This window comes from Clinocottus analis, unplaced genomic scaffold, assembly GCF_023055335.1.
Source record: "Clinocottus analis isolate CAN_PGR_092001 unplaced genomic scaffold, fCliAna1.0.p SCAF_6, whole genome shotgun sequence".
NCBI lineage: Eukaryota > Metazoa > Chordata > Actinopteri > Perciformes > Cottidae > Clinocottus > Clinocottus analis.
The window spans coordinates 16,305,025-16,330,376 of record NW_027176218.1 but is presented as its reverse complement, the minus strand read 5'-3'; the positions used below and the strand labels follow the sequence as shown (position 1 = coordinate 16,330,376).

Below are 25,352 nucleotides of genomic sequence, written 5' to 3'. Positions count from 1 at the left end.
AAAAAAAAAAAAAGATCGTAACTCCAACGAAGTCCAGAACTTGCCCGAGTGGAAAGCCTGTTTTTCCATCCCAATTGCACCAAAATGAACCGCGTGACTCCCTTCATACCTGCCGTTTGAGTCCCGTAGCCTGTGGAGCGTTCTCCTCAAACTTGGCGATCAGCTGGGTGGCCATGACTTTGACTTTGTTGTGGTTCCCCACAGCGCAGGAGTCCATTTTTCTCTCCGTCAGGACAGCTGGGGCCGACGGCCGGTCGTCACGACCGGTTCTGGATACCTCCTCCTGCGGGAAAGTGGAAAAACTGTTTTTTAAAAAAGCTGTTTGCCGGTTGCCGTCAGTCTGGAGGGATTAATTAGTCTGTTCCGGTAGGATAGGCTCCTCAAAACAATAATCCCAAACTCAACATCTGAGACGCTTCGCTGTCAGAACTACTCACATCTTCAGACTGGCTGGTTTTCCTCCTCTTCCCCAAACCGTCCACATCCTTCTCCTTTTTGTCCTGTTGATGACAAGTCATGAGTTATTTCCACTCCTACTACAACAATGAGGTTATCAAGAGCCACATTTAAAAGCAACGGACAAAACACCGACCTTTGGATTTCGTTTCCTGGATATTGCTATGCTCTGACCAAGCTTGCTGAGGAAGGAGATGGGGGACTTGGTGCTGGATATCAGCGCTGCCTTCTCCTCAGGACTCAAATTGTGTTTATCTGTACAGAAATAATAATAGAACAACGTTAGAAAATTAACAACAGCTGTTTAAATCCTCTCGGTATGAAGGGTAGTTGTGTTCTCAGAGCATCTGTAGCACTGTGTACAGACAACCTCCCAACACCAGATTACAGAAGCAGCGGCTGCATCACTCACTCTCACCTCCGGGTGGCACTGTGTCCTTAAACATCTCGTAGAACTGGCTGAGGTACATGACCATGGAGAGTTTGTCTGGCTCGATCACAGAAGACATCTCCTTGCCCGTCATGCAGGGTGAGATGCCAAACTCCCTCTCTGCCACGTCGAAGCCCAACTGGTTGTTCTTCTCCTGGTCTCGCTCATCCAGGGAAGTAAAGTCACTGAGGGAGAAGGAAGAGGGAATGACACAGAGCATGACACAGGGCCGTATGGGTGCAGTGCAGGGCCAAGATAATGGACCGACAGACAAAGATAATCATAAGCACACAAGCACTCGTCTCAATAACCCTAAACCTCTGCTGCTCCTGTGAATGAAAAACATTTGGCTTTGAATTAGTATTCTCCATTGATTTGAATATTGAAACAGGACCCCCATTGTGTATCATCATTGGGAGGCAATTAGATTTAATTAACCCCCATAAGAGCATTACATCAGACATTCAGGTGTACTTTAGGTGCACTAAAGTGGGATTTTCTTTCGCCACTTGGGGGCAACAGAAACAAGCTGTAAACACAATGTTGACATGGTGTCACCAAATTGATATGGCAAATAGCTGCTTATTTACAAATCCAACAAGTACAGAGCTACACAATCATTCAGTATTCATTTGAAGTCATGTTCCTGGAGTGTAAGTCCAATAATCACTTGCTCTGTTGTGCTCTCCAACACCTCATACGGAGAAACATCTGGATCTTTAGCTGCTAAACGCTACACTATGTTCACCAGCTTACTGCCAAATTATTATCCGTCTGCTAGCTTATGGGGGTTTAGAGTTGTTTCTCTAAAAAAAAAAAAAAAACGGTTGTGGCTGGAAACAACGCTATGAGAGAGAGAGGGTGGAGTCCACTATGAGCGACCCCATCACATCGTCAATTGATTGTTAATCTAAAAGGTATTGATTACTGAGGCTTTTTAAGTTATTTAATACAGTCTAAATATGATCTCTGATGCAATGTGTGATTTGAAACGAAAAAACTACTTCTGATCAGCTGATCATTCGTGATCATCTCGCACATCGAATCAATGAAGGACGATCAAATATCCGTCTCATTTTGTGACGAGGCAGCTAAAAAGCGGGAGCTAGTCGATATTTTCCAACCACAACTGAACAGCAGCTCCAGATAGAGCGGATGTGAGCTGACATTGAGCATTTAACACTAATGAAGAAGCATTTCTGTACTATGCATGTTGTGGAAAGCATTACCGTGAATGTCATCGTACTGCAGCTAAACGACACCACTAAGGAGGGGCCGTCAATACATCTCGACCGCCCATGCAGCCCATTGGAAAGGCATTAGCATTAGAACATCACATAAGGCACACAGAGAGAACTCTCCACACGATCACTGCCCTTCTTGTACACGAGTGCATGTGAACGGAGCATCCCCAAAGGCAGCGCCGCTCATCATCGCTCTCCCCTCCTCCCATAAACTGGCCTATCAAGCGCAGCAGAGCACAACCGCTGCGCTACTTGGTAAAGGTCAGGCAGGACACAGATACTTATAGCTTATGATGCTAATCGCCACTTTGCCTCCAGAGGGTAACAAACTACATTAGGCAATGCGGCTGGAGACTGTGTGACTGTGTGTGTGTGACTGTGTGTGTGTGTGTGTGTGTGTGTGTGTGTGTGTGTGTGTGTGTGTGTGTGTAAACCTGGACATGAGGAGGGCTCCCTTAAGGGTCATTACGCCTGGTAGCCGTCGACTCATTTACATTGATGTATGACTCAATACAAAAAGGTCCCAACTAGACAATAAACATTATTTGAAAACCAACAAAATTTACATAAAACACAGCAGGTCCGTCGTTACAGGCACGACAAGAGAGTTTTAACCCTTTCTCTCTCTGTCCGTGAAGGGACACGCTGGGCAGAGTTTGCAAATGTTTTCCTGCGAAACGAAATCTGCCGTCTGAATTAACGTGGGCTCCTGGCGATGCGCGTTCTGCATCAGGATGCAGAGATCTAACCTGTGCAACATCAGGCTTGACCTCAACCTTGTTGTATCACTTTGTAAAATATAACAAATATTCAGATGTAAATGTGGTGAATTACTATCACTATTTATTAGTAAAATAATCTATTGTAATTTAGAAATTAACATTAACTACAATTCAAGTGTTAAACGCATTATTGCTGCAACAAAATCGGTCAAAAACTGAAACCAGGAATTTTAATTCCAATATATAATGCACATAGTGTACAAACATAGTATTGAGCTGAATATATTGGCCCCAGCGTCACTGCTACCTGACGCAGCTATTTGAGCCAGTACAAGCCCGTCCCTAGCATGCATTTCTTTTCGATACTCACATGAGGTCCGGTCGGTATCGGTCAATGAGGGCGCACAGGGCCAGACCGCTCTTCCAAGACATCGTAAGGTCGGTCACATTAACATTCCTGTAACCCTCCGTTTGTCTCTGGCACCAGTTCAGCAGCTTACTGGATCGAGCTATGGATTCTGGTGGGGCAGAGAGACAACATGAAAGGCTTGATGGCGAAGCGGCAGGTTGAACTCAATCTGGAATAAACAGAGCAAGAAATATAAACAGTTTCTGGGCAGCACGACACTCTTGCTGGGCAATCTCATGGCCTTGGTCAGGGAAGGCTGAGCATAGTGTCATTAAGTTTTGTCATCCATGGCATCATCATCCATGTTAGTACTAGTTTTAACCAGCCAATGAGGAAGCATTATGAACTGTGTGAGAGTTTTAAAAAGGAAGGAAAGGATGCAAATGAGAGGTTAGGAGAGGATGCGGAACCCACAGGAAACCTTAAAAACAGCTGGAACGGACATTAAATAAAACCGCTGAATGAAACCAGGGAGCTAGAGGGAAGGTATCAATGACCGAGTTAGTACAATAAATTAAGAGGCTGCAATCAGTCCATCCGCAAAGTTCCATCATTCCACTATTCATTGTACATTACTCATGTATAGCAGATAGACTTTCCAACTGTTAAAACTATTAGGAATCCCTGAAAAGCAACACCATGCATTTGGACTTTGCGTTACCTCGCAACTGCTTGTCAAGCAGGCAATTGTCTAGAGTGGAAATAGTTAAATATTACATTTCAGCAACAGTGATTGCAGCAAAATCCCACACTGATCAAATAATGTGTTTTCCCACGGCCTAAACATTGTAGAGTCTCCTTTTGAGGAATAAAAAAAAAAAAAGACACAAACCATTCCTGGCCAACTTCGGTGTCGACGAGTTGATCACATTCTCGATTTCAATGCGCATTTCTCTGGCCTCGCCTGTGTCGCAGAGGTGCCTCACCTGCAACACACGCACAGTCATTGCTGTATTACTCGAACAACACGTGTGCTTCCTGCATGTAACAGATGGCGGCGGTGATCCGTCGGCCCGTCACACTCACCTGGCTAGGCTTGAGGAAGTTAAGGCTGATGTTGGGGTAGCGCGTGGTGGGGTCCACGCTGTAATGACTGAAGTTCTTACTGATGTTTTCTGTCGTGGTTTGGGGCAGTAGGCGGTATATACTCTCCCTAAAGCACAGAGGAAAACTTTGAATATATTCCCATGTGCTATATAAGCAGAGTCTTATTGATGGGAGGAAAACATAAGGAGATACTCTGGGAATAAATTATGAAAACTCATTAGCATTGCTACCAAAGAGCAGAGAGCGTTATTGCAGAACTGGGGAGTCACATTCCATTCAGTCCTCATGTGAACCTCTTATCCCATTAGCACGAGCCAGAGTGGGACTGGTGCTTGAAATCACATACAGGCACATTTCCTAGTGAAGCACTTAAAGATAAAAGGGTGTGTTTGAACAGAGAGCACATGTATGCATGTAGTGTGTGTGTGTGTGTGTGTGTGTGTGTGTGTGTGTGGACGAGAGAGGGGTCAGTCCCTGTGTTTCAGTGTTTCCACACCCTCACCTCTCAGCTAGAACCTCAAGAGCGGTTTTGCCCTGAGCCCAGCTCCTCACCATCCAGCCCGAGTCCATGGCTGCCAGGAAACCGCGGGCGATGCCAGTGCCCATGGGCCAGAAGGGCTGGAGACAACAGCAGCAAACGCCACATTCAACATCCAAATATGGCCACAGAAGAATCAAGGATTTATGAAAACAAAAAAACGGGGGGTGAAGCATTTGAGCTCCTCAAGTGGAGCACAGTAACACAGTCTCTCTCTCTCTTTCTTTCTCTCTCTCTCACCTCCAACAGGCTGTCCCCCACGAGCGCCACCATCAGCTGGTGGCCGTTGCGTTGGCGTACCATGGCGGCGTTCTCCGAGGCGTACATGCAGGTGAAGTCGAACATGGCTACGTCGGGCTGGCCGTAGTGGTTGATGGCGAAGTCCAGTGTGGGCAGCTGGTGGTTGGTGGAGAAATCCGCGGCCTCGGAGGCGTAAGACAGCAGGGCGGCCTGGTCCACGTTGGACCTGGACAGCAGCAGCTCCGTGTCGGCATAGTCCTGCAGCGGAGACGAGACGGGCGTCCATTAGAAGAAGTGGAGAAGTGGAATGACAGAGTTACAACTTGCACAGCCGGCTTCAAGCTAATGCCGGCAAAGTGTCATTACACGGGACAAAAAGTTTACAGTTTACACCGTAAACAAAAAAGGAACGCGTTGAAGACTCCTCTGTGCTACGAAGCACTTGCAGAGGAATAAAACCCGAGCAGTTCACGAGTCTCTCCAACATGTAGCATCAAATCACCGCATTCTTTCAAAGTGACATGTTTTCACAGAGGGCGTCAGAGGCACATTCTTCCACCTTCAAGCTCCCCGGTTGTCCAATGCCGGGCCGGCGGTGGTGGCGGCGGCGGTGGTGAGGGGTGAGGGGAAGGGCAGGGTAGTGGAAGATATGAATAAGAGTTGTTTTCTGACTCGCTGCCTTGAACTGTGTGGATCTGCCGGCCCTCTGCCATCTCTTCCGCCCTTCCGCTATCCTTTTCCAAGGGGCAGGACAGAGTCAACTTCATAGCTATAAAAAGGATCCGTCTAGGACTTTCTATCAAAAAGGGAACTTCCAGAAGTTACTACAGCAGTCAATTATGACATTTCATTAACACGTGCCTCCATACTCTAAATCCCCCTGCGGGCTCAGACTTGTGTGTACCAAAACCTCATTAATGTCATCACCTCAGCATGAAAACACACACACACACACACACCGACTTGCACGCACGTCTCAAAATTATCCGGAGAAGAAACGATGACTGTGGCAGCAAAAACGCTAATCTAAGAGACTTTGTGGGCAATTTAGAATCCCAAAAAAAAAGCCGCCACGCAGACAGAGCACACCTTCAGTTATGTTTGTACATTAAGACGTACAAAAAAAAAAGGTCTTTCCTGTTTCCTGTGGAATGTGGACAGGGAAAGGAAACTACTGCTTACAGTGAGGACACACACACACACACACACACACACACACACACACACACACACACACTCAGTGTGCTTGAGTTGGCAGTTTGTGCCCGAACACTGTTGGCTCGATTAGACCATTAGGCTGATACCAGGCAAAGACAGAAGGAAAATAAAAGGCTGGGAGAATGAAAGCTTGGGAGACAAAACGAGAAAACACAGGGACAGACTTCTGATTTTGTCAGCCTGTGCGGGCATTCGGGCTTCATGTCGAGTACAGAGACACGGAATGAGATTCAACAATGGTCTCCAGGGCATGCGGATCGCGTCGTGCCGAGACCTGGACTTTGATCACTCACATGCAGAATGACTCCTTTCTCCAGCAGGCTCTGTTTTTTGGCAGTCATCACAAAGTAGTGCGTGTCATCCTTGTAGTAGACGATGTTTTCCAGGTCAACACCTAGAAAAGACCCATGGAGAAAGACGCAGTGTTACATCACAAACAATCGTTTTCCTTAATGCCGTCGCTGGCTGTCATGTCGTCATTAGAGCAGCAATTACCCGACTCGGAGCACATAACCAAGGCCCCCGGGACATTGTCGTGTCAGCGGTAAACTGTGGCAGGCTTGGCATCAGAGCTAACGTTATTTTAATTGGAGGAGCTGACAAATACAGAACTGGGATCCAAGGACAGATTATTTCACCCGTTTACTTTCATTCTCCGAAAGAAAAAAAGGGATTCCAGAGTTTGCGATCTGAAAATTGAAACAAATGACTGTTCTGCTGTATCCTGAGGGGGTTTTGTCTTGTAGTTACCCGAAGAAAACAAACACAAAGTCCCTGAATCGATGCCGTAGAACAGAGCTGTGACAGACCTGTCGCCTCTCTGAGGTCTTGAAAAAACTTCTGGTTGAAGATGAAGGCCACCCCGCTGATCTCCTCCACCTTGGCCTCCGCCGACGTGTTCCTGTTGATGAAGTTAGCGGTGATGGCGATGGCCAGTTTTCCCCTGAACTCCTTCCGCCGAAACCCTGGGAGGAGGTTACAAAGAGGATGATGAAGCAGTCGGTAACGTCAGGATTCGCGGGACCTGAACTCCGGGTCCACACCCGAGTGCTCCCGTTCGCTTTTTGAGACCCCCGACGTACGACGTACTCAAATGAACACTGTGAATGCAATCAGATGTGCTGCATCATGACAACGTCAACAGTTTTTTGTGTGGTTTTATGTCCTGTGCGAGCGCAGTGCACGGTGATCCCAGAGGGAGCGTGCTGCTTCACTTCACTGATGCAGCAGTCAGTAGTACAGAGAGGGGTCATGGTACTCTACTCCACAGGGCTGTGTGTGTGCGCGTGTGTGTGTGTGTGTGTGTCTCTCTCTCTTTGCCACATGTGTGTCTATCTCTGTGTGTAAGGCCTCAACACTCAGAGGAAACAGACAGCCAATTCAACAATTCCTATTCTGCTCTGCTGGGAAAGCCGTCAGAAATACTCTTTGGACGGAGCAGCCAGGCGAAAACAAACAAACACACAGACACACACACACACACACACACACACACACACACAGATGTGTACAAATGTTCATTCATACATGAGGAATGGAGTGAGGTCAGCCACCCGACCACAGCTGGACACAAGTGACATCATAATCATTCGGAGTGACCCTCCGAGTAGGTTTCGGAAAAAACAAACAAATAATGCCGCTTGCGCTTCGTCTTGTTTGGTTTAGGAAAACAAACAGCCTGGCTCGGGCCTTCCTCCCCGTCAGCACACGAGGACTTGCCTGGTAACGTGTTTCTCTTTCCATCTGCCCCGATGATGACATCAAACTCCAGCTCGTTGACAGGGTGTGTCCTGGGGTGGACCTCAGCCCTCCAGCCTATCCCTGAGAAAACACACAGCATGTGTAACCTGACAGAAATGCATCGCCGCGGCCAGCGCGGAGCCTCCGAGGCGAAAACCCATGTGCCGTTTCCACTCGTTTCCCTCCACTTGTCTTTTTGACTCACTCACTTTCAGTCTCTTGATCTTCTGGAGGCTCAATAAGACCCTTGAACTCTACGTTGACATGGATCTCAATGCCCAGCAGGAGAGCCACTTTGAGGAGAATCAACTGAAGCTGACGAATACCTGCAACACGGCGCGGAGGAGGAAAGGAAACGTGAATGAACTGCAGAACCCACGAATGCGTCTTCTCGTCCAAAACCTCATCACATCTTGTCCGACGAGCAAATTATGTCGAAAGAAAAGAGCAAAACACGCGTGGTGCACTCACTGATATGGTCGATGGCACCAGCGCAGAACTTTCCGTAAAACTTCTTGGCGCCGAGGCCCCTGAGGTCCTGGATGGTGAAGGGCCAGAGGTGCAGCACATTGTTCCGCGAGAAGGCGTCCCTCTTCTCCAGCAGCACCACCTTGGCCCCGAGGAAGCCCAGCTCGATAGCTGTCCGTAGGCCGCATGGCCCCGCACCGATGATCAGACACTGAATACAGAGAGGGGCGGATGCATCAGAGAGATTTGGACCATACTCATGAAAAAGTCACTGCACAGCTTTCGCCACAGGCCACACAAGGCGAGCACTGCGATCTCACTTCTTCTTCTTCAAAAAAAAAAGATATATAACTAACTAGCTTTTAGTCTTTCACTGTATTTGGGAGTGTTGCACTTCGAACCCTTTCTCTTTTTTTTAAAGTTTGAGCACACGCGTTGTAAGCCACTCGATAATAGGATGCAACATGATGAGAACAAAAGGCTATAAAAAAGGCAGTTGACCGTTAAGATAAATTAAGAGAAGACAAGAATCTATCTGCAAGGAACAGTTCAAAGCTGCACTAGTCTTTTCAACCAAAATAACAACCGGTTTATCAGCCCCGACCACTATTTTGGGGTTGTATACACTGGAAACCAGAGCTGGCGACGAATCAAATTCCCCAGACTGAACTGAAGTGAACCGTCTTTTCAACAGAAATTAAAAAAAGAGTCCCTGCAGTGTCCTTATAAATGGCCACATAAAGCGCGCGCGCACACGCACACACACACACACACACACACACACACACACACATTAATATCAGCATCAAATTACAAGATTCCTGAACATCGAGGATCACATTTTAGCTCTCAATGAAGTTAAGCCGCGTCGCCCCTGAATGAACCACCCAGCGGGGAAAGATCAAAGCGTACCTTTGAGTTGGCACAGACTCGGCCCTTCTTGTACTCCTTCTGGCAGGCCCGCTTGTCCAACTTTGCCCAGAGCGCCTTGGCCTTCCAGTAGTTGAGTTTGGACTTGAGCTTGTGGTAGAAGACCCTGTACTCGCAGGGCTTGACCTCCAGGTGGTCGCACAGCTCCTGGAAGGCCTTGAGCGTGCCCTTACACGTGGTCCCCTGGACGAACTTGTCGAACAGGACATGGGCCTTGTTCACCCCATCTCCTCCAGCTGCACCGACGCCTCCATCCCCCATATTCCAGACTCACACGGGGCCGTGAGGGTCCTTCTGGGTCCAGCCCTCGGCCCTGGAAAAGCTCTCTCTGGTGGAGGGCTCTAACTCCCAGCCTCAGGCATCTTCATTCTGAGGGAGAGGATTAAAACTCAGCGAATCACAGAAGATGAAGCAGAAAAGGGGACTTACAATATCGAGATTGACGAGCACTTTTGGCCCCCGCTTAATGAAACGCGCCCTGAAATTATCCGACCAGACAACCGTCTGTATGACGGCTGGTCGGACAAGCTGTGAAAGCAGCAATTGAGGATGAAGACCAGATCGCTGATGGTCTCGCTGTCATTCTTCGGCCGCGACACAACCTCAGACAACCTTTTATCTGTCGAGGAATGAGGCTGCCGGACACGGGGAAGGGCACCGAACTCACAGAAAGCCAAACAGGAAACACTCGGGGTGGCACAAATCACTCCAGACAGGCTCCAGACAAAGGAAATAGCCGGTTCATCCCAAAACAGTATGAAACAAAGAAAAGCCTAGACATTCGAAGAAAAAACATTTGGCAATAGAACAAGGTTTCAAGAATCCGTTCAGCTTCCTGTGGGAACGTTTGCCGTTTGTTTAACTGCGTATGACTTGCAAGCAGTAAAATGTTATGTGTTGTATTGTTTTGTGTGTGCATTTCCAACCCGCGGGGAGAGGGGGGGCGGGGCAAGATCATTCATGTTGTTTGGAGTCTGCGGTTCAGCCTGAAGCGCCGACTGCTTAGCGGCATGAGCGGCCTTTGAAAAAAAAAAGGGTCAGCGTTACTCGACATCAGTGGCGAGTATGAAAGAAAAAACAATAATGATGAGAAGAGGATGACAGGGATGCTGCAAAACCCTGTCGAGGACAACCGCGTTAATGAGCTTGATCGATTTGATGAGAACATTTCAAGCCCAGTAGTGGTTCTGGTCTCCCGAGGGCAACACGACTGAAACTGGCTTTACTTGTTTGAGCTTTCCCTTCAACATATCCTAAAAGGTTTTTGGTTCACGTTCTCACATCATAATATTCAGACCGTTAGCTCACCTGAAAGAATAAAAACAAGTACTCCGCCTCCCTGCACCACTTGAGCTCACTAATAAACGTGATATTATCTCAGTGCTTGTCCAGATTACTCAAACAAGATATAACGTGTTAATTTGTGAGGCGCTAGTGAGCAGAAGTTTGTTAAACTTTGGAGAATCTTCCGTTCTTTACAGTACTAAGGTAAGCTAAGTGCTAGCTCTCGCGTCACATTTACAGTAGAGTGATGATTAATCTTCTCATCTCACTATTTGCATGGAAGGAAACTTTTTCCTCCCCAAAAAAGTTAGCATTTTAATTTCCAGTAAAGATGAATGTCAGACATCGTCAAAGGCGAGGTGAAACATTCAGGACAGGACTCAAGTTACTCAAATCCAGAGGAACACAGATTGTATTCATAATTGTATGAATGTATTAAGCTGTATGCACTTCATATGCTGGACAGGAGAGAAAACGAGTTTTAAACTCCTCTGTACGTTTGGCACATGCTGAGGAATTGACAATGACGCTGACTTTGACTTTGACTTTGACACCGTGCGCCACTTTCTCTGGAAAACCTTGAGCTTTTTTCATTACGCCACTGTCCAGGATGTTGAGCCGCTTCATGAAGCCCAAAGTAGTCCCAGTCCCAGTGGCAACACATGAGGACAGGGAGGCCGGCACAGAGGTCAGCTGGCCTCCCTTTCACACACTGCCAACTCCTCACCGCGGTGGAAACAGTGGGCCCTCGGGTCGGCTCTGCCTCGGTCGGCCCGGTTCGGGGGCCGGGGGCTGCAGTGCCAGCACAAATGGAAAGGGGCCTCACACACACACAAGCCTCTAGACAACCTCCTGCAACATCATTTCCTATGCTGGACGGTCCGTCTGCACCTGCAGCAGACCGGGGCCTGTGGTTGCGCGTGTGTGCAGAGTATCATTTTAGTAGCTTATACGCAAAATACTTCTTAACACTGGTCCCCTCTGTTTGACGGTCAAGATCAGAGGGCATCCACTGTGACCACTAAACATAACAGGGATCAATCGAAACAGCCAGTGTTCATTACAAATGACTCAATATGGCCCTAGAGTCGCAAGTCAATAGTAATGACTGTGTGCAAATATGCAGCAAATACATAAACGTCCCTTAAACAGTCGTCAGACACCTCCAGCCTGCCTCTGTTTATCTCCACAAGGACTCGAGGTGCTGCAGGGATTCAGTCAGGCTTGTGGTTTCTTTACAGTGCTGCGAGCGCTGGGGGGGGGGCCGTCTGTCATAAAACGCTGCGTACGAACAAAAGAAGACAGTTTCAAGGTCATTGTCTGCGCAACAGGCCACTGTATTTCCCTACTCCGTAGCCGTGTAAATTGTAATCTCATCAACCATAAAAAGCCTGACGAAACAAGTCTGAAACGCCTGCTCGGAATTCTTACACTCAGCTCTCTGACCCCCGGCTGGTGGTTTTGAACTTGCTGACAGAAGGCAAGCAAGCAGATCGCAGTTCATCGTCGGCATCGGGGCCGTTTTATGGGGCAGAGAAGAAGCAGGTCGTCTCAAACTCGGAAAACCTGGTGGAGCCCTCGACGAAAAAAGAAGACGGATCAAACAAAACAGCAACCTGGGAGGACTCAGAGGGGCAATAATTCACTTCACGGGGGAATTACATCTTTTTTTGCGAGTCAGTCTCTCGCTATGCTTCTATCCACAGCACGGGGCCTAAGTGATTCCCTCTGTGGACTTTCTCATTACACCGTTAAAGACCCAATGCGTCAAAAGCCGAGCAGGGGAGATGAGAGGAGCCTGTATAATGCCTTTATGACGCACACCTGAGAAAGCTCACAGTAAACATTGAGCAGCTCTTTGATGGCGTCGCTCAGGCAGGTCTGCTGTAACATGCTGCACCCTGACCCAGGTTAATGTCAACAATAAACCTGGCCTATAATTTGAATGATAGCAGCCTCCTGCAGAGACCCACATGCTCACTCAACAGTAAATGTTGCACCATGTGTCTCCGGTAGGCGGAGAGCGATGACGGATTAGCACGTTGTCCGGTGATGCTACTGGCCGGCAGCAACATGACATTAACAGGGTCAAGTAAGTGGACGGGGGAGATAGATAGAGATATATATAAATAGAGATATATAGATATAGATAGATATAGATATATATAGATAGATATAGATAGATATAGATAGATATAGATAGATATAGAGAGATAGATAGATATAGATATATATAGAGAGATAGATAGATATAGATATATATAGAGAGATAGATAGATAGATAGATAGATAGATAGATAGATAGATAGATAGATAGATAGATAGATAGATAGATAGATAGATAGATAGATAGATAGATAGATAGATAGATAGATAGATAGATAAAAAAAATATGGGTTTCTACAATACTAAAATTCCAACAAAACCATTTTAAGTGGATGATAAAAAAAGAAAAATCAAAGCAGCTTTGGCTCAGCACGCACTCAAAATCTCCTGACATCAGGATGAGCTGCAGGATTTCTCGCAGTCGCGGGATTCACACAAGAATTTACACTCATGCATGCAAAGCTTTACACACAGCATTCCTCCCCCCACCACCACAGAAATGTGCACACACACACAGACCAAGCATTTGCTTTTTACTGGGAATATTACGTCATCCTCTAATCTAAAAATAGAGCCGAGATTAGGCCACTAGGCTACACGTTTGACAGCACTGCTTTTACACAGAGTGAGTGATGTGGCTGCCAAAGAGACAAGAAATAAGAATTTATTTTAAAGCCTGGATTTAAAAAAAAAAAAGTTAATTAATATTATTCCAAATGTACAGTTGCAGTTTTGCTTTGTTGTTTTTTTGCAAGTTTGGTCACTATTTGGGGGAGGAAATAATCCGGGATGCCACATTATTCATTTTTGGTTAATTTTGCCTGTATGTGATTTTGTATTTTTAATCCAGGCTTTAAGGCACGGACTGAGAGAATTGACAATGATATGTTGTTCAAACACATGCAACTTTCTCTATCAACACAAACACAAGACCAAAGACAATCAGACGTGTTTGGTGTGGCGCTCTCTTTCTGCAGACATGGTCAGTAAAAAAAATGAATTAAAATGCAACACAGAAGCTTCGAGAGAAACAAGTTAACTGAATTGCTTAACCGCCGCAGCGGCACCAAATAACCGGGATGACTGTAAGCTCGTATTTGTGTCAGCGCGCGTCCTGAAATAGTGTTTTGTCCTCCGTCTGTCTCCAGCTCACTGACGGAGACGGAGATTGGACACCGTGGAGATGAACGTGATATCCCGACACGCCTCCTCCTCCTCCTCCATCAGCAGATACAGCAGAGAGCAGGAGAGAGAGAGAAAGAGAGAGAGAGATCTTCCTCCCTGAGCAGTCTCCACGATAATGGACGACGTACACGCTGAACATTTCTCTGTCAAACTTGTCGCAGACGTCACCTTATTCCCCACGTCTCAGGCCCTGTAATAACGGAGTGTTTGATGTCTCTGTTTATGGCTTCCTGTTCACCTCAAGAGTCTTTATTCCTCACAGTTAATCATCACCTTCACATCCCTTTTGTACTCATTGTGATAAGTCACTGGGGACGCCATCGGATACCTTATGCTTTGACTATAATGTTAATGACAGAGAAATGCAGCAGCAGGTGTGGTCTATTCGCGGGCTGCCTGCAGGCTGAGAGACCAACAAGTTCGCAACCTTCTTTATGGAAGTAAAGAACAAATAAAAATGATAAATGCCGGGGTCATTTTTAAAGAAAAGCTCTCCATTTCAGGAAATACACTCATCAGCTAGATAAACATGCACACTGATGTACGAGGTGTTCAGTCATTGAGTGGTAACAACAAACCAAGTCTCATCATCTTCATCTATTTATTCTATAATCCCTCTTTCAGCGTTCTCACTACACCTGCTTCTTTGTCCCAACATTTATTTTTTTCGCCAGCTGTCTGGCATCATGCTTTACATCCTTTTGTACTCATACGATGTATATTCTGAAATATTGAAACTCCAGTAGAGCAAACGGTGTGTTATGAACATGTGGGTAACCCAAATACTATTTAAAGACGGAACCATATGCAGTAATCCCATAGTCCCACATTGATTTGGTACTTTAGTGACAGTCACAGTCAGCCTCCGACTACAATTTCCTCATCAAAGTGTTGAGAGTGCGTGTGTGTGAGATGCACAAAAACAAGTCCATTGATAGAATTGGGATGTTTTCCCACACACTTAAAAGCATCAAGCGTATCCTTTTATTCATATTTCAAAAAGGAGCAAATCTTTGTCAGGGATGCTCACCGTTACCGCGTCTGCGTGTCCGTCGCTGTAAACAGGAGAAGCGCCCCCGGGTCAAAAAGTCAGAGAGGTATTATCCATATTCAAGTCTATAAACAGACGTGGAGAAAGCGCGTTTGTCTCAACCGGAAGATCCAAACTGGCGGAAATATAATTACCTGAAATAACAGTAATGATGGATCGTCACTCCAAACATTATCCCTGCGTGTCAACCGACAGATTACACACATGAAGCTTAAGTCAACAAGGTGAATGACTAGCTGCGTTACTGTCCAGATGTATTCATTACGCCCCTCTGCAAACCACTTCACTGTGTTCTGCTGTTCATGTACAGGATCAGCCTCCAGGAGGACCGACACTGTGCCTGCTCACATCTAAAACAAGTCAAATTTTTTTTTAAAACACAAACATGTGTTGAGTGAAACACCACTTTCTTCTGGAGGAGGCCGTGTGTAAACGTCTGGCTCCATTTCCTTCCTCGCTTCCGCGACCGAAGCATATTTTTCACCGACTCCAGCAAACGATCAGTCACTGAGTCGATAAACGTATAAACTCCGTGTTGTCGTTCCTTAAATCTCTACACACGCTGACACTTTAACACTCAGTCAAACTCATCAGGGCTGGTTGTGGGCTTTGAGAGGACGACGTGTGCATGCAGCCTCATGCCCGCTACGTGTTCATCTTCCCTCTTTCCCGACAGACTGATTGTGTGCGCTTCCTGTCGAAAGCATCCTCTTCATGCAGTTGGGGCAATCAACAAATGCGGCGCATATTTGATGCACTCTTCATCTACCAAGAAAAGTACCACACCCTCAAAAGCAATACACCTTTCAGGTGTGACACGAGCGGGTTTAGTTCCCTTTGTGTGAAAACACACTGTGAAAAGGCGTAAAGTTTATAAAGGCGATGAACATGACGCCGTTGTCGGGACCCGTCAATAACACGGGAGACCCAGAGGTTGCTGCAGGTTCCCAGTCCGCCCAGTTGTGCTGCCACAGCAACCCTCAACTCTGCGCAAAAAAAAAAAGGTTCAGAGCAAAAGCTTAACTGAATCTGAGCCCCGCGTTTCTGTAGCCGATATCAGACCCAATCCAACCATGACAGAGTATTTCTAATCGATTGGTCTCAAAGCTCAAAATAGCACAGCCAATAAAAAAGATTAACACCCAATCGCCGTCTGAGACGACTCAGGGGAATATTTACTGGCGACAAAGGGTCTTTCCTATGATATTCATATTGGTAACAGCTTCAGAGTCTGAGCCTGTGCCCAGATTGCTTGCTTTCGGGTGTCAAACATCGATTAGGGATGCCTGCCAGAACTTGCCGGAGCTACTTGATTTGGGGAGCCTCTCCGATCCCAAATCGAATGGCCCTCATCCCGCCTTGCAGAGGAAGAGTGGAGCGAACACCACAGCTATGCAGTCGTAGACACACAGCACCACAAGAAGAAGAAACACTGGAAAGCACAGCCATCAATAGCACTGCTTGTAAAAACTTTTTTTTTTTTTAAATCCTTGTGGATTTAAACATTTGGTTATCTGTTCTTGATTTGCATATTTCCCTTCAGAGTGTGTATGGAGAGGGATGGAGCCATGTCCAGGATGTGTTACTCAAGTACCCGCATCTCGGGGTGGGAATCCCTCGGCTGCTCACGATTACGTCACAATTCAGAGAAGCTGCAGTGCAATTATAAAACAATTGTTGATTCTTCTTGATTCTGTTGTTTTCTCACTGCGACTACCTGCTATTTTAAAAACACTGCGTATTTGTAGTGATTCCGGACAATAATACAAAAACACACATGCATTTACATCCATTACCTTTTGTTAATTCAATATCAGTAAAAGAAGAGTCAACTGGAGGGTCGCCTTTTCAAGCGCCGCAAAGAGAACCAACCAGAAAGCAAATGAAATTGGGCGTGTGCCAGCACCTTCAGGAGAAACACAGCTGTCAGCATGTTCTGAGTCATGTGACGTAACAAGCGGCGCTTATTCACAAACAGATAAGAAAGACAAAAGTCTTTCTTATCTGTTCGTGAACACTAGTATTTAGTTTAGAAACGTAAACAAGACACACGTGTTTTACATCTGTTGCGTTCAGGGGCAGCGGGAAGGAACGGAGAGTCCGCCGTCCCAGAATAGTTACGGGAGATCGTTGAGAATTGAGTTTGAAATGTCGGATTATTGAGCATTCAGTTATTTTGCGCGAGGTAATGATCTTTCACGAGAGCATGTTTTCCTCTACTCCGACTCAGATCCATCTTTCCCTGTGAACCAGCGAGTGTAACCTGAAACATGGAGGCAAACACGGTCAACACAGACTAGTCTCCAAGGCTTAGTCATGACCGCTGTGGAATGGAGGCACGCAGGAGAGAAGAAGAGGAGAATCAAAAGACGAAGAGCAAAATAATCAAAGGTTGGATAAAAACTAGGCCTGCGGGACATTTAACAATACCCCTCACGTCAATCAGAGACCGACTTCTTTTTTTTCCTGGCGAACCAAAACATGTCATTCTTTTGTCTCTCTGTGTGTTCAGAGGTGAAGGGTGATGGACAGGAGTATAAACAGCCGGGCCGACATGTAGAAAACTAACCGTGGAAGGCCTCATAACTAGATCACACATGTAAAACACAAAAGGCTGAACCAACGGTATGTTTCTCATACTGGCAGACCATGGGAAACTACAGTAACACTCCGTAGCGCTCCTTTCTTCCTCGTATTAATTACAAAGCTAATAGTTAAACCTCCAAGAGGCTCAGCCCAGTCTGTGAGGACGGCTGCTGGACGTAACAACAGGCAGAGGAAGATTGAGAAATGAACCCGGCCACTGACACTGTGGTTATTTGCCAGGGTTGACTGAACTGAGAGGCTGAACTAGTTGTGATATGGAGGAGATGTCAGAAAGAGAAAAATTGTCAAAGAAATAACATAAGAGAAGCGACAGGGGTTAAGTGAGCATACGTCTCATTTTCTATTTTAGAAATGGATATTTACAGCTGTGGGATTTACAAAACACTTAAGGTGTGACTGGTTGACAACATAGGAAGAGCAGGAAAAAGCTGTGGTATTTGGATGTCAAACGTTAATCCAAATAAGCAGTGGAAGAGAAGAAATAACATAGTTTACTGAAGAAAAACACATTATAAAGATGTGAATCTTCACTGGCCTCGCGTTTGATCGCGATTCGCCGACTCAGACGCACAGAAATTCTCCATATTTCACAATGTACTGCACCCTCTATTTCCTATAATACTGCACCATGACTGGTTTATGAACTAATACAGGCAGTCAGATGAAAGTCAGATGAAAGGTGCTTTAAAAAATAAAGAACCACAAAAGCAAAACAATGCAATTGAGACTCCTAATGATCTCCCGTCACTGCATGCGAGGCAGATTGTACACTGGAACATACCAGACAGCGCCGACCCAGCAGCAGTCGACCATGTGGGCGGGGCCTCCAGTGTTCAACGACCTGAGGCTCCATCTTTCCAGACACAACTGGAAAGATGGCTCGTTTGGAAATAACTTCATGAGCAATGTCATCTGGCAAGATCCAGAGAAACCGCTGGCTGCCACGCGCCGCCTTGACGGGGACAGCGACACCGCGACACACACACAGCCAGCACAGGCCATAATCCCATCACATCCACACTTAAATTTCTCTAATCTCAGCGCGTGGGAGTGGCAGCTGCGAGCAGTTCAGATGGCAAACAAGCCGCAGGATGTGAGGCGATCGATACACATGCGGGAATTGGCGGCATGAGCTACCGGCAGCGCTCTCTGAATCAACAACGTCTCACCCCCATTGCCGCCAACGCCGCCACGATTTAGACCTGCAGAGGCCCTGGGCTTTCTAAAAAAGGACTCAAACATGCTCAGCTTTGGACTTGCGACAGCCTGTCGGAGTGCAGCAAAGCAGCCGCAGGGAGCGGGCAACCCAGAGGGCTCCAGTTGCAGTCAAGAAGGAGGTTGTATTCTCACTGAATCAACTCCAGTGAAGAGCAGGATACCCAATAGGTTGACCGTAAACTGAGGACTGTGGAGCGCAGGTACACAAATATCAGCTATCCTCGTTGGTATGAGGCTCAGCGAGCGAGTGCACACGGCTACATTACTGCTGCGTCCGACTCTTAGCGCCACCGTTTAGTTGCACAGTGTGTCTTTTATAGACGTTTATTTCCCCATCGATAAGTCAGACCCACCAGGAAAAGCTGGAATTGTGTCCCAGAGTGCAGACTGCACACGTATGCACATCAAACGCACAATCCACCCCCCCCCCCCCCCCCCACACACACACCTCCGCCACCCACCATGCCAGTGCCACTAAATAGTTCAGCACACCCAGCACCCACAGGGAAGTCGGCCTTCCTGTGCGGACTGCGCAGACCGGCAGGCTGATCCAGTCGGAAGGTAACTGAACACCCACACAGCGCCGTGGAGCATGATGCCGATAGCTTTACAGAAGAGAGCACGGAAACAGATTCCTTTACACTTTAATCCCTGACTCGCATATTACAAGAAGCAAATCGGCTGCAGCGCAGATTACATTTAAAAACACCGGATGACGAGCGCTCGGCTATGAATTGCTTTTCAATAAATAAACAGAGTGAGGGGAGGGGGTGGATGAACTAGAAATGAGGTGGAGAGACACCATGGAGCCACAGAGAATTCATTCCACTGTGAGAAGCCTTAAGCTTGAATAAATGCCTCCAGGAAATCCTATACAAAGTGGAGGGTAATTGATGACATTTCTTTCTCCTTTTTAAAAAAAAAATGTAACACTGAATGTTTTATTTTATTACCTTGAATCTGCAACGATGTTCTTAAGTGCACGCCTACCTCGCCTCCATTTAGCAATCTATTGGCCATAACAACATCACGTGTATCACTTTGTAGGTTTTTGATTTCCTATTCAAAAACCACTCTATGGATACTGTAACAACAACTGGAAAATAGTTCAAGCACAAGCACAGACCAACCAATAGTTTAAGTAACCGTAATTTAACGGAATAGTTTAACACAAATGCAAACATAACGCCTACATGTGATTTCAGGGGCACCGTGCATTATGAAGACATGCAGCCGTTGGGTTTGGCACAACTGCGCCTGTAAAGAGGCCAAAGCACGCAACATGTCTGGCAACCTCCTCACCTGAGGGAGACATGGCACGCGCACCGGGCAGATGAAATGTAGTTTGTCATGAAACCATTTCTGGTTTCAGGTTAAACCAACACCATTCACACAGTGTGAATAAATTAACTCTGGAGGTGTATCTTTTTAAGTTTGGACAGAGCCAGACAAGCTGGCCCGATACCGATACTGATACCTGAGCTTTGGGTCAGCGCATTTCCCAAAATATTGAACTGTCCCTTTAAAAAAAAATATTGAACTGTTCCTTTAACTACATTGCCAAAACTCCCGTTGTGTTTGTAGTGCAGACAGCTGCTGGCCGAAGCGGGTGTAAGACAAGCATCTATCTGTATAATTAAGCAGGTATGGCCTCATGGGGGCACAAACACAAGCCCTCCAGTTACCAGCCATACTAATATTACAGGGGCAAGACTCCGATTCACCGGTTGTTTTCAGTCCCGGGGGTAAAAGAGTAGCCGTGGTCGACGCTGGCATCCGCACACAGAGACCCAGCCCCACTCCGAGGAAAGAAAAGACTTGCTTTCTTCTGGGTAAGAGCCTTTAGTGGGCTTGTTTCTCCCCATCAGGCCTGCCAGAGAAGAATCCATCTCTTGTCCAGATAGGCAGATAACAAGGCCCCGGGACTCCTCCACCCACACCCACACACACACACACACACACACAGAGTGAATGTGAAATATGATGTGGTCTCGAGAGGGATGGACAGTTTACTGGAGTGAAAGGGCCCGACATGAGACGAAGGTTTGCAGCTATAGGCTGAGCAACTGTTACATGCTTCCTTGAGGCCCGATGAAAAAGGACAAGCTGCTACGAAGGTTTCAGAAAATAACTTTGTGTCAGAAGACTCGACTAGTGAGAGTGAATCTATCAGGCTACACCAGCTGATGCTCGGTATCACCTGTGGGGTTTATCTCTCTCTGTTGCCTACTGGAGTACAGAGACGCAGTGTATTCATTGGGGCTGTTAGTCAACTAATCTGTTGTTTTGGTCCTCGTCAACATCATATGTTGACTTATATCCAAGAAACATATGATCACAACAAAAGCTATTCAGGCCACACCAGGCGTGATTGTCAGCAGTCAGCACACACAAACATGGCTAATACAAATATGACAAAGTCACGTGACCAAAGGTTATATTTGAGACACACACGGTCTTTGTCAATGGCCCCGTTTGGCAAGGCGAAGATATTTTGAGATATTACTTTCAAGTGGATCCATCAAGTAAAAGGTTTCGTGTTTAAGTAACAAAGTCACAACCGGTTCAGTTGCACACGAGTTTGGTGTGATAAACGTTAGAATGAGGACCAGAGAAAAACGCTCACGGGTATGTTATTTAGCTGTTAAAACACCTTCCAGGTAGCAGGGCAGGTAGTGTAGAGTTTAGCAAACAATGAGCTCTAAAACACCTGCAGAGCTAAGTGATACTTCTTCACTGCAAGCAGCAGCTTTCAGAAGGTGGCACCCTGCTAGAAGAAGTGTGTCACCACTGGAATGCATGAGTCAAGACCAGTTCCATTGAACAAGACCATTAACCTGCAATAATCTGGATAAGTGTTTGTCCACCAGAGCATTAAGTTGGAATGATGCGAGACATGACAGATAGCACAGCACGTACAGGACGCAACTCATGAGTCACAACTCATGAGCTGTGTCTTCCCGCAACACAGTTTGACAGCCGCACAGGAACAGCTGTTTGACATCGCTAAACTTGAATCAATAACTTTAACGTAAGTCCTCCGCATACCTGCATTTTGAAAATGGTTAGTCCTTCTCACAGCCCCACACACACACACATACAGGGGAATGTTAGGTTGAGGGTCAGCAGACTGGCAGAGTGCACGTACAGTCTCGCTGGCCTATGCCTGACCTGCAAGGTACGAGAAGAAAGGAAGCCCTTAATCCGGAGCTGTGAGAAATCACCAGAAGCAAATGTAAGTCAGACGCACAACATCAGCCAGTGGCTTTGCCGTTAGTCCTCCAAATGTGATCTGCATAAAGCCAAGCTAAAAAGATTTTTTTTAATTTTTTTTTTAAAGGTTGTGTAGAAAGGGAAGGGAAAAGGTGACCGAAACCAATTCCTTAATATAAGCTGCGTTCAGAAAATGGGATGGATTCAGAGTTGCTCCTGAAAACAGTAACCCACTAACCTTAAATAGTATCTTAATGGCTTTTCGCAGGCTGTTTGGTTTTATGACGCGTGTCTGACTCAACGCTCCAAACCGACACGCTAATCGTTGCGTGACCTTGTTCAGTAAATGACACAGTTGGAGGGAGGAACATGGAATTTGTCCTCCATCACGCTGGCTTCCTTACGGCAAGCGCTCGCTGCGGAACACAACCCTGAAACGGTTAACACCGCGCCGTCAGCATCCAGTGGGCTCCTTTTAAGGCCCTCGCTGGCTGCAGACTACAATATGCATGTCGGCTTGACATCAGCGGGCTTGTGATGAGTCAACCACAGCAACAGACCTCGAGGCCAGACCTGACAGTCGGGGTACATCCAGCAGCTCTCGACGCTGCAGGAGCTGCCTCCAGAGAACTTCCTTCCTTCCTTCTGTCCTTTCATCTCGCTGTGAGTTTCCAAACCTGTGGCACTTTGCAGGGTCATGGGGGGTCAGCGCTGGACAGGAACTCACTATGTCTCCCTCTGAGAGACAGTCAGCCAGGGATCAGAGTGACTCAGCTTCACTTGTACCTCTCCATGTCCACCTTCCGCAGACCCGGTGGACGGCTTTGGAGGTACTCAAACTAAATAAATTGCGCTCTTAAGTCAAACTGGCCTTGTTTATTTCATGCGGAGCAGTTTCAGTGCAGAGACCACTTTGTGACAAGAAAATGGCTTTTTAATGGTGTTCTGTCTCCAAAAAAAAAGAGGAACAGGGAGAAATAGCATGGATTGGGCATCACTGAACTCAGACTAATACAGAAGGAGACTTGACTCTTCATTAAATTGCAGCATGAAGAACTGCTGCATTTTCAAATATTTCAAAGTTTAAAAAGGCAAGTCTAAACAAAGTTTACTGAACTGCACATTTGATTGACAGACAACTGTCCTCACATCCGAGTTGACAACAGTGACCACAGCCTCCTCCAGGCACACATCCGCCTCCTTCTCCGCTCCACATCCTGATCTCTTAAGAGGTAAACAGTGAGTTATGAAAACACATGTGGCTTAACAGCAGGGGCGCACATCCCAATTAGCATCTGCCTGAACTGCAACACCCTGTGACCTAAGAGAGAAGATGCCCAAAGGAGGGGGTGGGTGAAATACGATGACAGTCAATATCATCAATCAATACAACAAATGCTCCGTCACTCGGCTGAGACAAGATAAGGGTCTCTGTCCTGCCAGGTCAGGGACCTTACCGCTCCGCTAAGCCACAGGCCGTCTCTTGTGGATGAGTGTCAACGTGAGGTCCATTCTGGGTCAGCTGGAATCACATCTATTGCTGTTGTCAGTGTCAGTAAGCGGTCACACAACAGACTGGCCACAAAAAAACAAACGCATCAAATATTAACTTAATGTATATTATGATGCCAAACGTCTAGAGTAGAACACAAAAGGCCTCCGGTCAAAAATCAGGTGCATCAAAACCACATCGCTCCTCCATTTGAACGGCAACATCATCACAGCTGGCCTTGTTCCTCCTTCCTTTTCAGTGTGAGACTTTGATCAGAGTAGGAAAATAAGCTGCTACACATCTGAAAAATTTGCTACATTGCCTCTATTAGATGCATTGCCTCTATTAGATGCAGACATCTATTGTACTTTTAACACAACCTTGAAGCGACTTGTGTTGTTCTCTTCTATTATGCAACATGTGTGTGTGTGTAAAATATGATTCTAAAAAGGCATATATGGGGTTGCAAAAAGAGAAAAACACTAACATAACAACAGGTATAGTCTCTCGTGAGAGTCAAGCCGAGGACATTTTAATTAGCACATGTACTTCAGTGTAATTATAACTGTGCCGTTTAAAAAAATACATTTTCCCCAAAGTACCCTTCATAAGCATATCAATATTTTAACTTCAATAATACCCGTCTGTTATTTGTCCACGAGATTAAGACACACTCCGAGGGGCAACAAACCACACAATTGTGTCCGAGATGAGGATATTCCAATATGACAGAGGGGTAAATATTGCCACCATGCAACACATTCCACAGGCTGTCTCTTCCACTGTGGGACAGACGGATAGCTCAACTGAATTAGTTGGCAGATGTCCTCTGATGCACCATTTCAGCATCGTGCATGTACAGTGCAGATTTTTTTTTTCTTCTCCCAGTCAGATTCATTACATGACCGCGTAGGTAAAATCGTGAGTTGCTCCACTGAAACCAGCAGACCGTGACATTCCCAAACACGCCGAGGTGCAGTCCGCGGAGCCCCGGTAACGTTACCAAACGCCTTAGTCAAGCGATCGGGAGGAACGAGGTCTCCTCTTACCTCTCAATCCAGTGTGTTTGTTTTTTTCACTCGTACATGGCGGGAATCAATCCATGTCCGTGTGTCGCATCCTGATATATCCCCCGTGGAAAAAAAAAAAAAAAATCCACAGTAGCGGTTTATTGTTTAAGTAGGTAATGCTCGCTGAGGCCGGAGCAAGGAGCCACACAGCAGAGGAGAAGGCGCGACTTGAAACTGACAGAGAGGGATCGGGCGAAACCATAACCGCGGCAAGGTAGGGGGGGAGCCAGGAGGTCTATAAATAACAACACTTTATCGAAACATCACAATCTCATTTATGTATTTGAAAATCATCCGAAAGCAGAATAATGCATTTACCACCTCGTACTTTACTAAATTTTCACTGTTATGTTAGAATATGTCTGGATTTGTGTGATCATTCAAGGTTTAAAACCCCCACTACTCATTTGAATGAGCCCGCGTGTTTTAACTCAGTTTAATCCGATTGGTCTCTTCCAACGTGACGCAGCAGAACGGCTGCCTTCACATGGTGTCAGAAATATTAAAACTGGTTTATACAACAAAGAAAGGCGGGCGGCATTTTACATGATAGCCGAATTGCATAGATTTGTATTGTATTCTCCTTTATTGTCCGGTGTTCCCTGATGCCTTGTATGTGATAGTGCAGCCTAAATTATGACTGACTCGACTTGACATGACTCATTTAGACAGGTTAGTGTCAAC

At 46.3% G+C, this 25,352-nt stretch overlaps 1 protein-coding gene across 3 annotated transcripts in view; it reads right to left on the bottom strand.

Annotated features, from left to right (window-relative positions):
• mical3a (microtubule associated monooxygenase, calponin and LIM domain containing 3a) overlaps nt 1–24,823 on the bottom strand; it is a 58,345-nt gene extending 33,522 nt beyond the window's left edge. For all 3 annotated transcript variants that reach the window (XM_068602782.1, XM_068602780.1, XM_068602781.1), the window contains exons 1-16: nt 24,648–24,823; nt 9,425–9,811; nt 8,516–8,723; nt 8,254–8,370; nt 8,024–8,125; nt 7,114–7,269; nt 6,598–6,698; nt 5,087–5,344; nt 4,811–4,926; nt 4,288–4,414; nt 4,094–4,187; nt 3,223–3,370; nt 875–1,071; nt 593–711; nt 438–500; nt 110–283 (exon numbers count right to left, since the gene is read on the bottom strand). In XM_068602782.1, coding sequence (XP_068458883.1) covers nt 110–283; nt 438–500; nt 593–711; nt 875–1,071; nt 3,223–3,370; nt 4,094–4,187; nt 4,288–4,414; nt 4,811–4,926; nt 5,087–5,344; nt 6,598–6,698; nt 7,114–7,269; nt 8,024–8,125; nt 8,254–8,370; nt 8,516–8,723; nt 9,425–9,703 — 2,259 coding nt within the window. In that variant the 5' untranslated portion in view covers nt 9,704–9,811; nt 24,648–24,823. The remainder of the gene's footprint in view (nt 1–109; nt 284–437; nt 501–592; nt 712–874; nt 1,072–3,222; nt 3,371–4,093; nt 4,188–4,287; nt 4,415–4,810; nt 4,927–5,086; nt 5,345–6,597; nt 6,699–7,113; nt 7,270–8,023; nt 8,126–8,253; nt 8,371–8,515; nt 8,724–9,424; nt 9,812–24,647) is intronic.
• Between the last annotated feature and the right edge of the window lie 529 nt (nt 24,824–25,352).